The sequence below is a fragment of the Besnoitia besnoiti genome, chromosome X, assembly GCF_002563875.1.
Source record: "Besnoitia besnoiti strain Bb-Ger1 chromosome X, whole genome shotgun sequence".
Classification (NCBI taxonomy): Eukaryota; Apicomplexa; class Conoidasida; order Eucoccidiorida; family Sarcocystidae; genus Besnoitia; species Besnoitia besnoiti.
In genome coordinates this window covers 157,475-171,156 of record NC_042365.1, presented here as the reverse complement: position 1 = coordinate 171,156, position 13,682 = coordinate 157,475, and the positions used below count along the sequence as shown (strand labels likewise).

Genomic DNA, 13,682 nt, shown 5'->3' with positions numbered 1-13,682 from the left:
TGTAGTATATTCGACCCCCAGGCCGGTGCGTTTGCAACTGCGGAGAAAGCCAGAGCTCCGCCGGGGTGTGGACAGCCTCTTGGCTGCCAGCGCTTTGCCGTTGAAACCGCAGAGCACAAGGACAGGAGGGACACACTGCGGCTGGGAAACGATGTTCTCCTGTGAGCAGAAATCTCCTGTGCAAAGGACCTGCATGTAGAAAACCATGTATTTTCGGCTTCGAAAGACAACCTCAACTCGTTCATCGACGGCCAGGACTGGTGAGCTGTAACAGGTGACAGAACTGGGGGAACCATGTGGGTTTCTGTCGCAGTTAAGGACATGCCTAGCTTCATCTTCACCTGTCTACTCAGGGGAAGAGGAGGAGAGAGAACGGGAGATTTTGGAAACCCCCCTGCTCCCCAGAGCGCCCCCCCCCCCCTCCCGCCCGACTTCTTTCTGACTCGATACCTACGCGGACTCCCACTACACAACGCAGGCATAACTTTGCACGCGTGCCGCAGGTCCGTGCAGACTTTATCGTAGCGTGGCTACCTCACATATCACACAAGAGAACCTATGTTTCTTTTCGGTTGGAGTGTGTTTTTTTTTCTTCAGTACAGCGCCAAAACGGTACAAGCGTGGTAGACCTCCGATGCGCAATTAGGTTTGACGTTACTGAATAGTCCAGGCTGAGCACCATATGCCACCACTTCGTCGGAGACAGCCATATTCGATGCTCCGTCCTTGGTCGAATGGTTCACAGACAAAAGGGACGTTCCGGACGAGTAAATGGCTCTAGGAAGCAAAGCCCCCCTTCCCCGGCAGCCAGCAGCTATAGGAATTTACCGTGACGCCACCTGTGTGGTGTGCTATCGGTCACTGTGCCAAGACAAGTTCCATGCCTCGGCCTACGGTATCCTTTCCGAGACATACCGAGATGCCTTACTCCTGAGTCACATCCCGATCAGAACTGGTGTGTGCCAACCCGCTGGACCCCTAGTATGGCCTTGCGGAATCGTCGCAAACGCCCTCGAGGAGATGTGCCATACGGCTATTGCACTGCAAATAGTGTGCTTCGCTGTGCACCTGTGCTTGATGGGGGGCCAGCGGCTACGCGTTCACTACTCCAGGGTTCGTCTGCCGCCCTCAGAGCGCCCTCACTAATCGTAGCCCCTTGAGTACGGCAATGCATCTCTCGGCATTAGGCAACACAGATGCCCCCCGCTTCTCGCTTTCCTGCGAAACGGCGATGCAGGATGTCTGTGGATTTGCGTGGACGCATCCCAACCAAAGTAGCAACCCGTACAGCCGTGAGGCAAGGCTTTTATTCCGAAGCACTGTATCAGCGCGTAAGAAGTGGTCTTTTAATAGGCACCCCGTTCAGCGACAGCCAACTACTCGAAGGGGACTTCTGCAAACAGCGTCGGCTTCGCCTAAAAATGATTTGGGATCAACACAAAAGTGCCAGTAATAAGAAGGGACGACTGCCCATAGCCACCTGCAGCGCAGCTCCAGACGATCTCACTGTGTGTACGCCCGGATGCGTTCGAACTTGTCCTTTCTTTTCTGACCGTCTGCTACAGAAGCGTAAAAACAGTGGGGACGGTAGCTAGCGCGCACTGCCCATCGCCATTTCTGTTGATTGCGTCCGCGTCGGCAGTGGGCCGAGAAGCCGCTCAGGACGACTAGAAACGAGGCAGGAACGGCTAACGCGCCAGAGGCTTGCAACGATGACAGCACAATAATAGCATTTGTGTCCGATATGAACTCAGACGCCCCCAAGATGTTCGGATTCCCCACTCCCTCATTAGGACCACTGGTACGCACCGGTGGGACGAGACCCCAAATGCCTCATCCCAGGTTGCTCGCGGCGCTCGAGCCAGTTGTACCGGGCCTCTCCCTCAAAGCTTGCGACACCTACTTCCGCGTTAACGAATCCCGAGCAATCCGTTCTAGGCATTATTGTGTTCCGACTGCTGTGTCGTTCCGGGATCGCTCGGATCGGTGGACACACTGCCTGAAAAATTAGTTGCATCTTCAGATACTCGGCGGAGCCTCTGTGCGCGAGCCAAGTACAGTGCCGCGAGCCAGCGATGCCACCCCTCGTCTCTGAGTCATCAAGCGGCAGTCTCAAGCAGTTGATTAGGCGCCGTCTCTGAATCCTTGCGTGTACACTAGTGTGCTGATACCCGCGCGCAAGGAAAAAAATGCGGGATGCTATCTTAACTTTCATGTGTCGTGCTAGCTGCGAATCAATTTCCCTGTAAAAATGCAGTGCAGTGTCCTGAGTTCCGTGGTTAATTATCTCGTTTGTGCCCTATGTGCGAGCAAGCAAAGTCCCCAAGCCTTGACTCCAACTACCAGTAAACTGTGAGCTCGGGGAAGTATTTCCGGAACGCTGTGTCGAAAACATCCCCGAAGGAGGCGAGGCACTAATGCCATTGTGGCATGTGGATAACGTGACAATCCCCGTCGGGGAACGGGCGACCTTGCCGCTTGTGTCGGATTGTACGGGTGGACTTGGGGGCGGACGTGACCCCCCCCCCCCCATCATATTGCACGGGCTGTCAAAGGCAAGTGTGGACTTCTGGAGGATTGTTGCTTTTCGTAGAAACAGCATGCATTCCTATTGTGTCATCTCCGCGATGTTTCTTGTGCCCCGTGTAGGATAGCGAAGGCTAGGCTTTGGGTAACATAGGAGGCGACACGCGGGTGCAAGATACACCTGGCGTTGTCAGAGCGACGCATTGACTGATCTGTTTTTTCTGTTCCCTCCGGTGCACGGGGACAACTTGTTTTGCGCCACACGTGTATCTTCACAAAGTTCACTGTTTTTGTAGGTGTGAAAGTGAGTCGGACGGAGGCTGGAGCGGCCAGTTGTACACGTGTTCGGGGACCTGATGAATGTGAGTCTGCTGCCTTTCTACCTCGCCATCGCGTTCTAAAGGTGGGTAGCGGTTACTGCCATCCAGCGGCGGTTGTGTGCTTCTCAGTGTGTGTGCGAGGCAAGCCAGGCTGCACGACTGGGAACGCCCGCGCCCGCCTCACCCACCGCACGTCGCGTTTCTTGTAGAGTTACTGCGGAGGCTTACACGTCGTGGTGGCGGGGGATTATACGTCTGCGTCTGTGTGGATCTTCATCGGTCTCCGGTCTTTGTGGATCACACAGTTGAAGGATTTCCCCATGTTTCTTTTTCCCATTGCCTGGCGGACGCCGTGCATTCCGCAGTTGTTGGCAGGTTGTTCTATATCGTTTGCATGACATTGAGTCACCGCCTCTCGTCTTGTACGAGGAATTGGTTATCACATTTTTTTTCTTAAAGGTGAAGACTCACCAATAGCGCCACCCGAAGGGACTGCACGTCACCAGCAGTTCCGGGCTTTTCGTCGAGGTTTCAGTACCTATTTACGAGTGAACGCCTCAACAACCGGCATTCGCATTTAGACGTCCGTTGGGATAACCCTCTACCCTCTATCAGGTTGTAAGTGAGGCAACCCTGATCGGCGTTCTGATCACCCACGTGGCAAGAATCGTCGTATGTTGACTGTCTTTCAACGAGCGTGCTAGGAATTATTCGCTCCTCAGCATGTCTCTCTTTTCTACGCCTTCCCCTGTGTCGTCACCAGTTCCGATGCCTCCCCGTTCTCCTTTTACGCATACAATGGCAGCGCGGGGTTCTTTTGCGTGCCCTCCTTCGGAAGGTCAGCAGTACGCCACCTCTGCGGCCTTTGCGCCGCTCTCGCCTCTTCCGCCGTCGTGTGTTTCGCCTACTTGCGGAGCCCCTGCATCCCTGTTCAGCTTGACTTCGGGGGCATCCAGTTCAGCGGCTACCATTCAGCAGAGCTCCGCAGACGGAAATGCAAGTGGACCATCGACCCCGCTGTCGGGCATAGTCAGCTTTCTAGGCAGGCATGATGTCTCGAGCCCATGGAGCGGCGTGCCGCTTCCAATTGGTCGTTCTTTGCCGCCACAGTCAGCAAGCATGCAGACAACCGGATTAGGCACGGGGGAGGGGGGGGCTGCAGGCGGTACAACGTCGCCCCAGGGTAGCGTGTCTTCCTCCGCATACTGTGCTACACCAGGGCTGCCGTGCGGCGGATCGACGACGCCTTCATTCGCGCCTTTCCAGCTTCCACAACCGTTACAACCTCTTGGGTCCGCTCTAGTCCCTACAGATCTAGGGCAGGTGTACGGCAGCGCACCGCTGAACAGCACCACGATTCCCGGTCCTTCAAGCGGGCCTCAGGGACCTGGTTTGGCGCAGGGAACGTTTTCGGGGTGCAGCGGAGGAAGCGAAAGAGGTGTGATTGGCCCCATGAATCCGGCGGGAGCGGTCATTTCTCCGATACCACTGCAGGCTTCAGGCGTTCCTGTGTCTCGCCATTTTGATGTCCGGCGCCCAGCACCGTTCGATCTGGCCAAATTTGATCGTAGAGACCCGCACATCCATTTCTATCTGCCAGTCGACTGCCCTCACAGCAGAAGGTATGTCGTCGCAGAGGAACGCGCCACGTAGCCAAAGGAACGACATTTAAGGCGACAGTGTAGCAGCGTGGAAAGCTCGTCCGCTGTGTCACTAGTGAACAGCTTGTAAACACGTGTACGCCCGGACGAATGGCATTCCGTGACTCCAACGCTTCAAGCCGGCGACACGTTCTCTCCCACGGTGGTGTTGTGTGCGTCTGCTTCAGGTGTTCTGATGGCTGTTGCCCTTTGGCTCACACGAAGCTGGAGAAGATCTTCCATCCAATAGTATACAAGACGCAGGTGAGCTCCCTTGGCCACCTTGACAGACATTTCCCCGCATACCTTGTGCCGGTCCCGCCGCGGTCGTAGAGTTCGCAGACCGCCGTGCGAGGGCGGTAACGTGTTACGCAGATTCGACTCTGGCCCAGATGTTTGAGAGGCCCTCATGTGAACAAGGGAGATACCTGCTGAAGCTTTCGAACCAGTCCGTGTGCGGGGTCGTGGAAACGGGCTGGTGCACGCTTGCAGCTTAGGGACAGCGTCGCCGTGACGGCACATCCTGTAACTGCACCACTGTCGGAGAAAAAGTGCCTAACCCGGTGATTGTGTGCGCGTGTGTTGCTGAATTGTGCTCAGACATGCCAGATGTCGTTGAGCAGCCGATGCGAGTACTACAGCAAGTGTGCTTTTTACCACACAGACAAAGACCGCTTAGAGGCTGAGTTTGCGTGGCGCCTGTGGGAGCATCGTTGGAGTTCCTGGAGGCAACAGGTGGATCAAATCCTCGGGCTCCACAACAAGTTGGAGAAGGAGATCAAACGCAAAGTGGAAGGGATTCTGAAAATCAGAATGCCAAGGCAGCAGCCGATACAGCGCCAACAGCTGCGGCAACTGACCCTCGAGGCACACGCAGCGGCGTTGGGTCAGAGCATCGCTGGCCGTCGGGGGTCGCAAGCTCGACAACCTGCGACAGTCCCAACTTCTGAACATCACTCTCATTCCCAGCAGCGGTTGACGCAGTGTTTGCAAACTCAGCAGCACTTACTTTCGCCCGTAGTACACCACACCGCAAGGAGTGTTTCCGCTTCACAGGGCGTTCAAGGGCTCTCCAGCATACCGCCATCTTCACTACAGATTGACCAAGGAGCACAGGCCGCGAGCGTTGGCCTTCAGATTCATGCCAGCCCGTCAGCAGTTCCGCAGAGGCAGTCCTCGTCTGACGCGTCGTGGTTGTGGGTGGCTGAGGGTGCGTGCCAGCCAGATTTGAGGCGAAGCGGCATCGAAGCGCAGGGGACCTACGGCGCATCGCCAAGCCTCCGGGATATCGGAACCGGGCCGCTGTCAGGTGTGCACACAATGGGGAAGAGTGACACGTTGTTGTACTCGCTCGACAGCGGGGATCCGTCCGCGTCCTCGAGGAACCGTCCGGGTTTTCATGATTCACAGGGTCAGAGAATAGGAACTAGCGAAGCCGAAAGCGGGGCGGGAGGTCGGAGTCGGGAGCCTGCGGAATTCTGTTGTTTGGGCCCTTCGACGCCAATGCACATGATGTCTGGCGACCAGGAGAACCGAATCGCCAGGGGGTTCGACGCATTCGCAATCAGTTCCGGGGTTTCCGTAACCAGGGGAGCTGCGCGACGACCGAGCGGCACCGACCTCTCTGGCCTTTCTCAGCGGCAAGGTTCCTTAGGTGCTGAGGCTGTAATCGACTTCGCAGCGTCTACCGGCCGGGACACGCTGGAGGACATGTCACCTATCGCTGCGAAGCAGTACGCAGCACTTCGGTCTCAGGCTGTATCTAGGAGCGGTATTGACGAATCACAGTTCCATGCCGGCAGTATCGACAGCCTGTTCCAAGGGAGTGGGGGGGTAGATGTCCCCACGCGCAGCGGTGGACGGCACGGCGAAGAGGAGACCTTGCGCTGCCCCTCGCCCGGTTCAACAGTCGCATTTCCGTCTTTCGCAGCCGCGAGACACGCTGAACGCGATATGAGTCTCCGCGAAACTCTCCACTTCGGGACTGTTCAGATGTCTCCTGTTCAAGGTATCCCAGGTACCTGGACGGCTGGAGGCACGCGAGCAGGCGGCACACTTCAGTGCGCACCGCGGAGCGTGCAACTGCACAGCCACCAGTCGGTCAGTCGAGAGAGTGCAGCAGAGGAGAGAACGTCGTCAAGCTCGTCGTCCATCTCGCTGATTTCCGGAGATGCGTTTTCAATGAGTTCACCCGCCATGTCAGGTGGCGGGAGTTCTCGAGGAGATAGAGGTGAGGGGCCGAGCACGCCGGCTGTTGCTGCTGAAGCAAAGAATCGCAAACCACGTGGATCCGCAGCTGGAGGAGGACGGTGCCCTTTGGGTGAGGGCTGGGGTCCGACCGGCACTGCAGCGAGCAGCAGACGCTCGTCGGTCGTCAGAAGTTCCAGCAGAGCCGTCGACGCCGGAGAAGCTCATGTGTCGCCTGCGGCTGCGGCAGGCGCGAATAACAGCAGGCTAGACGTACCAGACACGGGAGACGGCGCGTCTCAGCAGGTGCCGCGGTGTCGTAGCTCGGCCGAGATAGTGACCGCAGCCACATCGGCCGAAGAAAGCTGCACCATCTGCGACGAAATAGCCACCCCTCGCCGAGGGGGGGGGGACTGGCGGCGTCAGACGAGGCGCCGAGTTTCTCGCGTAGTGGGGGTCCCGGGGCGAGAAGGGACTCAGGCGGTACCGATGGAGTAGCTGGCGTGCACAGCAAGACAGGAAAGTCCGTGAAGGCGGATACTGCGCGTCCCGAGAATGTGAAAAAGAGTGAGGGGAAAGACGCTTCAGAAGGCAAGCAGGGAAGACTTGCCGTGGACGAACAGCGTCAGGCGCAGGGCGAAGCAAGGTACGGGCAGGAAAGACAGCAGCGAGACGCTGCTTCAAGGCAAGGGGATGCCGATTACTACGAGTCTGCGCCAGCGTTTCATACGTCGGGGTCTCATGCAGTGCTGCCAGGTCGGCAGCCGGAGAACCTCACGCTTTCTGCAGCGCTACGTGAGGATCTGGACGTGCAGCAGCACCATGCGCCGTACTCGGCTCATGGCGCAGGTGCGGCACTACCAACCGCAGCGTCTGACTATGCTCCGTACACACTCTTGGATTTTTGTTTCTTGGACGAAGATAACGAAAGCAGCCCCGGATTTCGGACTCTAGGCAGCGGCGCTGATGGCCGGTCGAGTTACTTTCGTGCTAACGTCGACGGTCAGTCTGGTGCACCAGTTGGGCCGTCAGGCGGCGCCTCCTTGCCTACGGAGTCACTGGTGTCCCGTGGCGAAGAAGGGGGCAGAACGGCGACGGCCGACGGAGAGGAGGGAAGGGTAGATCGCGGCGATGCTGGAGCAGGAGGCAGGATCAGTGGAGTTGGCGGTGGCAGACCCAAGAGAGAAGAGTTGTCGCAGAGTGGCTTCGCCACCCTCTTAGACCCGGAGTTCCCGCCGCTGAACTCTCCCCCTCCATTTGCTTCCAGAATAGGGACAGGCGAAGAAGGCAATTATGACGTGGAAGGAGAACGCACAGCGGGGCGCCGCGCCACTTCGACAGCCGTGTTCGACTTAGAGGCACCCCAGTTTTACTGGCTTCCACAGGCGGCAGGACAGCGTTCGTCCGAAGCTCTGCCTGAGGCCAACCATGCAGTTGCACCTTCGCCGGTTGTGGAGTCAGAGCGGAAGGATACATTTGCTTATGCGCCACAACCCGCGAGGGGCTCCGAGTCGAGTTGTAGCAAGTTTTCCCTTCTCGCTCCAGGATTCTGTGGATCTGGAGTGGATGCCTTTAGAGAAGAGGTAGCACTGAGGCAGCGGTTGTCGGGCAGCTCGTCGCGAACATCTGCCTTCTTAGCTCCCTCTCATCGACAGCAAGAAAGCTCCGTACTGCAGGGAATATACAAGAGTGAAGACGGTGCCTCCACAGATTCTCCTGGTGCATCCCGAGCTCGAAGCTTGGAGGCACGCGGGCAGATGCTGCAAGCAGGCTTGCCGTGTAGCACGGAACCCGAGCAACTGGTCGACTTCACAGAGCGGATGAAGAGTGCCAGGGCAGCCGTGAGTGGCGCGGGTTTTCAGGCAGCCGCTTCTGAGCGCTACAAAGAGAATTTTGCAGTGATATATCACTCTCCCTCGATACCAGAAATGTCGCAACCCGTTCGTCTGAATGAGCAACGACTTGCCACTCGCCTCCCCCAGAGGGAGACACACATAGACGACGCCGCTGGACTCCCGGAGACTGAGGAAGCGCAGAAGGAAGGCTTTGGGTATATCTGCCGGCCTGTCCAGCACCAAAGGAGCATACAGGGTGATGCTCAGCTCGGTGATGGGAGAGATGAGAAAACTGAGGAACTTAGCGAAGAACGCGAGCGTGAGAAGGAAGACAACGGCGGCAGCGGACGGGACGTTCTCGGGCAGCCGACTGACACTGTTGCAAAATGTTCAAGAACCGAAGCAGAGAAGGATTCGGAGCCTGGAGACCTGCGGGCCGTACCTTCTTTTATATCAGAGTTCGCTGCGCAGCCGTGCGGGACCGCAGCAGCGGCTTTAGATAAAGACCATTCCCCTGACGTTAAGTTGCGAGGAGCTGCTCAGGGCGATCGAAGCCGGAGGTCAACAGTTGCCAGCATCATGGACCCGTCCAGTCGCTGCAGCACATCGTCTACAGGATTCGAGGATTTCCTCCCACGAGGAGATAACTCGTCAGCTGTGTTTGGTTTTCCGTCTCGTGCGAACAGCTTCTCCGCAGGTGGCATTGCGGGTCTTCCTCGGTTTTCCAGAAGCAGTGACTGTGTGAGCCCGTTCTGCTTACGACATGCTAGCCGAGCACTGGATAGCCTTTCTGTTGCAATCTCCACCTCGTCAGAGTGTATGGATGCCACAAGTCCCGCATCAAATTCGGGCCTTGGGTTTCTGACCAGTGTTCCAGAGGAAGGGCGTGTCGGTCGCTCAGAAGGTTTGTGTGGCTCTGAAGCAGAATTTGGAGAAGAGGCACGTGCGAAGCCGACCGGCAAGGCTACGCGCAGTCCGCGGGCCGCGGACGTTCCCGGGCGAGATACAGAGGCGGCTGTCTCTGGAGCAGAAATGCCGGCGTGTGTTCGCGTACAGCCTGGTCTTCCGGCGGGCGTGCAGGGGTCAGACGAGCAGGCGAGGTGCGAGACAGGAAACGTGGTAAGGGAAGAAGGGAAACAAGATGTTCAAGACGATATCGAGACAAAACGTGGTGATCTCTTAGCAGGACGCGCTGAAGATACTGTGGACGAGCGACATGTCTCAAGCAGACACAGATCTTTGGAGGGGTATGTTGGCGGCCAAGAACATAGCGATAAATGCTCGCAATGTGTGTACTACCAGCACCTGACGGAGCAGTTGAAGGGTATGCTTAGCACAACGATGGAGGAGGTGCAGCGACTGCGCTGTAGAACTGGAAGTTTACGGAGGGACGGCGAGGGTGAGAAAGTCGCACTGAGTCGTCTTGAGAGAGATTTATTTCCCGCGTCAGGACTCTTGTTGGAGGAGACGAGCTTAATCTCCTGTCCAGACGCCGATGTGACAAAGGCAAGCCTCGTCTTCCCAACTTCCTCTCTATCAAGCGTTCACTCGAGCCGGAAGACGGCATTCTTTTCTATTGTACCAGTGCAGGAAGGGGAGCCGCCGGTGGCAGGAGCTGGTGGCGGAACAGTGGACGAGGGGGGTGCAGTGATACAGTCAGCGGATAAGTGTGGCATCACGGGACAACCTGCAAGCAATGAGATGAGTGCGGAAGGACGGGTGTACGGAGAACATCACGTGGGTGACCGAGCTGGAGGAGTTCGAACGCGACCAAAGGCACCCCCCGGTTGTGGTCGAGTTGAAGAAGAAGACATGCGACAGGCAGCTTCAGTGTCACCAGTGACTATGCCCCCAGCAGCGCACCCACGTGTGGACAGTGTAAGGGAGGGTGAACGGCTCGGAGGGTTTCTAGGCTCGCAGGAAGGCGCGTCAGACACGGCGGAGGTGAAGACGCAAGAGCATATCGGAGCCTCAAGCGATACAGAGGGGAAAGCGAAGGACGAGAAGCCCGTGGAACAAACTGGGGGAACCCAGGCTGGACTGGGTGAAGCTCCAGCTCGAGGGAGAGCCGCCATACCGAAGGAATCAGCAAACTTCAAGGGCTCCGCGCCGCGCGGCGTAACCGGGGATCTGTTGGCCGCTAGAGGCACCTCAGCCACTGAGAGGCCAGCTGGTCAGGATGTGTGCGCAGGAGGACCTAACGTTTGTTCCGGCCTTCAGGCTATAGAAAATGTCTCGTCGGCAACCAGTGCTGGAGCCTCGGGCCACGCATCTAGAGAGGAAAATAGCAACCGAGTGAAAGGTAGAGACGTGCTCTCCAAGGAAACCGATACAGCTCGTCGGGAAACGCAGGGAGGCGACCGCGGCCAAGGTGGAATGACCGCAGACACCATGTGACACGAGTTCGCAGAATATGGACCGGATGGTGAGGGTCTTTGTGCGTGCATACGCGGCCGGCGTGTGGCCTCGAAGGATGGTCTGCTGGCGCAGAGCGAATGCACACAACACCGCCGAATGCGGGAGCGAGGAATGCGATTCCCAGCCGTGCGTCTCACAGCATATCTATTTTCGGCAGTGTAAGGAAGAAAATTGGCAGTTCGGACAGAGAACGAGTGCTGGCGGTGCCCCACGCGCAGCACAAAATGCTGTGCTTTGAAGCACCGGATGATATGCGTAGGGGGGCGCCTTGATGTGAGTTGTACTCGTCGGTGGTGTATGTTTTGCTAAAAGCTCGTCTTCTTGTAAAGAAGGTCCGCATCTCGGAATACAACTGACCGCTGAAGCTGCACCCCTTGCCAGTCATGAGGCCTTCGTGGCACGGCCTTTGTCTCTGCCGATTATGCTCGACAAGTCGCCGTCATGCATGGAAGGCTCCAACTGAATCCTTGGTGCAGGAAACAGCGGAAAGTCAAAGTGTGTGCCGGCCATCGGAGGATTTCGGGAGTTGCGTCATACAGCGTTCGCTGCGAGGTTGGTGTATGGCTTCTAAATGATGAAGGCGCTAGTCTCTTTCAAAGAGCAGTGAAGGTTTGTGCCCGCTCCGCGAGTTGTTCAGGGATTGTCTGCGCCTGCGGAGGCATTTTCTGTGTTGGTGGCGTCGACGCGTCTCTCAGGCGCCGCGCAGTCAGGTGGCGACTGTGATGCCGTAGTTGGTGGTTGGCGAGGCGTGCGGGGACTAGAGAGGAGCGGACAGAGCCTGTCATGGCCTGCCCTTGCAGTGTTGGAAGTGTGAGCGTCGACGGTTGACAACGGCGTTCTCTGGTGGATTGTTCGTGCCTTTTTTTTTTTTTAGAGGCCGTTGTACCCGTCCCGGCGCTTTTATTTCGATTACGCTGCGGGCGACGTTGAAATCAGGCGCATTTGTTGAGGGGGCACTATTGTATGGGCTGAGAGGATGCCAAAGAGTTGGGAGCTGAAAAGTTCTGTTCGGCCCTCGAGAGAAAGATGAGGAGGCAGCTTCTTCGGTGATGAGAAGACTGGGGGCGCGCATCACCGGCTGGTCCATGACCATGTGGTGTGGCGCACAAGTCAACGCCGGCTTTTTTTGCATTGATGAGGAGGGTGTGCAGCAATATGCCTACGCCAGTGCATGTCACGCACAATGTCACGCCCGGTTGGGGAGCTTCTGCACATGAGGCAAGACCAGGGTGCTGGAGGTTGATTGAGGCGAAGTCTACGCTGATGGTGGCCTTGCTCTCGACACATACGTCTCTAGTTTGTTGCTGGCGACTCGTGCTACCGTTTATTGTATCCCGTACACATCAAGACATTTCGCGCAAGGCTGCTGGTCTGAGTTGCCACGTGAACGTGAAGATCTACGGTATGAAGTAGCAGGCGATAGCGATTTCCTCAACGAAATACTGAGCCGTGAAGGCGAAGCAGTGGAACACTTGCCGGTCAAAAGAATACTTTGAACCCTCTCTGTAGCAGTTGTTCAGTCGCTTCTTGTATTTTATTTCTCCGTATCGCTTTGGATTTTGACGTACGTGGGTTGGTTTGACGCTTCGGCGAGCGAGTGGTGCGAGGAAATAAAACCGTGCGGCTGGAGGAGGCGCGAACGGAGTGCTTCTTCTTCAATCGATCCATTCGTACCGGCCGCGGTGACAGGTACGCATGTTGTGAGGCGGCGTCTCCAGATTTATCATAACATAATGGGGCAGCGACTAGGCAACCGATGGAGCGATGCCGTTCGTCAACGGCGTTCTCCATTCATTGTCGTGGAGCGTAGGATTATCGCACTTCGTAACCCCTCTTGTCTACTGGTCTGGTGACGTCATCGGAAGCATAGTGAGGCGGGAGTTGTTGGTGGCGTAATCAGGAAGTACGTTGCCGACGCACGGGATAGGCTGCTTGCAGTCAAAGCGTGGAATTGTGGAAGGCGGCGATGTGGATGCCCCATTCGCGGGGGTGATCCACTTTTCCAATCGCGAAGGCGTTCCGTAAGCTGAGCTATTTGAGTAATGCTGTCGCTCTGCAGGTGTGCCACTTATTCGATGGCATAAGCCTATTCCCGAGCCGGGGGAGGTGCCGGTGTGAGCCAGGGTGAGGTTTCGGTTACGAGCTTCCGGATGCTACGTAATGAAGGCATCCGTGGGTTGTTCTTCGGCAGCAGATGGCATTTGATTATCCTTGTATCGATGGCGGTAGAACGGATATATGGTTTGAGGTGCGCAAGGCGAGAAGAGAGGTTTTTTGTCTCTTACTGTCGTCTGCTGCAAAGGAGCCAGGCTGTGAAACTGTATTGCCCGTTTCGTTTCTTGACAGCGGCAGAGGTCCGCCATTCCTCGATTCAGCCGCCATACAAGTTCCTGCTTGAAGGAACGGCGGCGCGTGTAGTTGTTGAGAGTAAAGCAGTGTGTTTTGTTTACAAGGAATTCTGTGTGGCTCAGCAGCCACCGGCAGCGTTCATCTTTCCTTTTTCCGTGGGGTATTGAGATTGTGGGCACACATCGTCTTGACGCTCTACGGTGTGGGTGCCACTTCGCCTTCTCACGTGGCGAAGCCAGATAACAAAGGTGTTTTTCTCCGCCCGGCCAACGGGCGATGCATCGGTGTTACCGGCTTTTTGATGTGAACACGACGAGAAATTCAGGAGTAAGAGTTCAGTTCTCGCGTAGCTGTTATCCGTTGCTGAAGCGAAATCAAATAAGAAGTTCAGAAAAACAGTGGAGTTG

At 56.7% G+C, this 13,682-nt stretch overlaps 1 protein-coding gene across 1 annotated transcript; it reads left to right on the top strand.

The window, feature by feature from the left end:
- Positions 1–3,644: 3,644 nt before the first annotated feature.
- On the top strand, positions 3,645–10,905 carry BESB_015910 (uncharacterized protein; the record flags this gene model as incomplete). Its single annotated transcript, XM_029360306.1, has 4 exons — positions 3,645–4,468; positions 4,675–4,750; positions 5,087–6,716; positions 7,154–10,905. The coding sequence occupies 4 exons, from the start codon at positions 3,645–3,647 to the stop codon at positions 10,903–10,905; spliced, it is 6,282 nt and encodes a 2,093-aa protein (XP_029216282.1).
- Positions 10,906–13,682: the final 2,777 nt, after the last annotated feature.